The sequence below is a fragment of the Cynoglossus semilaevis genome, chromosome 6, assembly GCF_000523025.1.
Source record: "Cynoglossus semilaevis isolate Cse_v1.0 chromosome 6, Cse_v1.0, whole genome shotgun sequence".
Lineage (NCBI taxonomy): Eukaryota > Metazoa > Chordata > Actinopteri > Pleuronectiformes > Cynoglossidae > Cynoglossus > Cynoglossus semilaevis.
Window position 1 is genome coordinate 10,048,018 of NC_024312.1, and position 1,241 is coordinate 10,049,258.

A 1,241-nucleotide genomic window follows, 5' to 3' on the forward strand; every position below is an offset into this window, starting at 1 on the left:
CCACGTGGGCGTTGAAGTCCCCCAACAGGACGATGGAATCCCCGGGAGGAGCACTGTCCAGTACCCCTCCCAGTGCCTGCAAGAAGGCCTTGGGAGACCCTACCAGGGGCATTAAGCCACCGTCATTCGGATACTCTAACCCCTCCACCACGTTAAGGTTGCGGTTCAAGGAGGGGGAAAATTCTCTCTCTATACCATAAAAAAATATCAAAACACAGTATGCGCATTTATATATATTTGAACGTATACCGGGATGTTGGTTAGTATACCTCTGCAGCGAGGACAGCAGGCTCCTGGATCAGTGACCTGATGCAAGCATGGTAACTTCGAACACACTAAAGACATACACTGCACTTCACCTGCCTGTAAAAGACACACAGATTAGCATCCGGACACATCTTTGAAGTGGGTGTGGGGGGACTGATGGGGGCAGGGGAGGTCAACAGACTGTTAGGGTAATAGTGTGACCTGGCAGGTGCACGTGGAGCAGTGATTTGAAGAAGAGGTCCATGTCTGTCCATCAGCATATTCATGTCCATTCGACAGACACACTAAGAACGACAAAAGAAGTGCACAAACAAAACCCCAATGAAAAACAATGCAACAACTTAATACATCCTCAGCCAATGGATTACAAAGGACAACGGAGGGGTTAAATACCGTATTTTCCAGACTATCAGTCACACTTTTTTTTTCAGTAACATATATTAGAATATATAAGTTCCACACTGACAGTCGCAAAATGGCACTCTGGGCTTGCGTACCAGTATCTGCTATTCCTGCACCATTGAAAATTAAGGAAAGTGATTGATTTCACTGGAGCTACTTATATATGTTTTATTTTTTTGGGCTGGTGCGACCATAGTCTGGAAAATACAGTAATTAGAAAAAGCAGCACAGGTTGCTCGATCTCGTTTAAAAACCAAATAAAGAATGATGATTTGAAATCGGAAAAATTTGGTTCCGTTATTATCTTTCTCATCATGCACTAATTATGTTGTAGGGTACAGAATTGGGGGAGGAATCCACAACTGTCCCTCTGATCTGCCCATTAAATCTCAGTATCTTTATTTATGCACTGTCTGTTACTCTGAATGGTTGGCACTAGTTCCTTTCCTTTCCTTTCTTCCTTCCTTAGTTATTCTCACCCACTCATCCATCTAACATTACTACCTCTACTCCGTGGTATACGTATATACTTCCACTCACCTTTCTCTCATTTGCATACATCTATTCTCTTT

General features: G+C 43.3%; 1 protein-coding gene across 1 annotated transcript in view; it reads right to left on the bottom strand.

The window, feature by feature from the left end:
- Window positions 1-1,241, bottom strand: part of kcp (kielin cysteine rich BMP regulator) — a gene marked incomplete at its 5' end in the record, with an annotated part of 26,716 nt that overhangs the window by 8,713 nt on the left and 16,762 nt on the right. Inside the window, 2 exons of the mRNA XM_025056344.1 lie at window positions 270-363; window positions 469-551. Coding sequence (XP_024912112.1) covers window positions 270-363; window positions 469-551 — 177 coding nt within the window. The remainder of the gene's footprint in view (window positions 1-269; window positions 364-468; window positions 552-1,241) is intronic.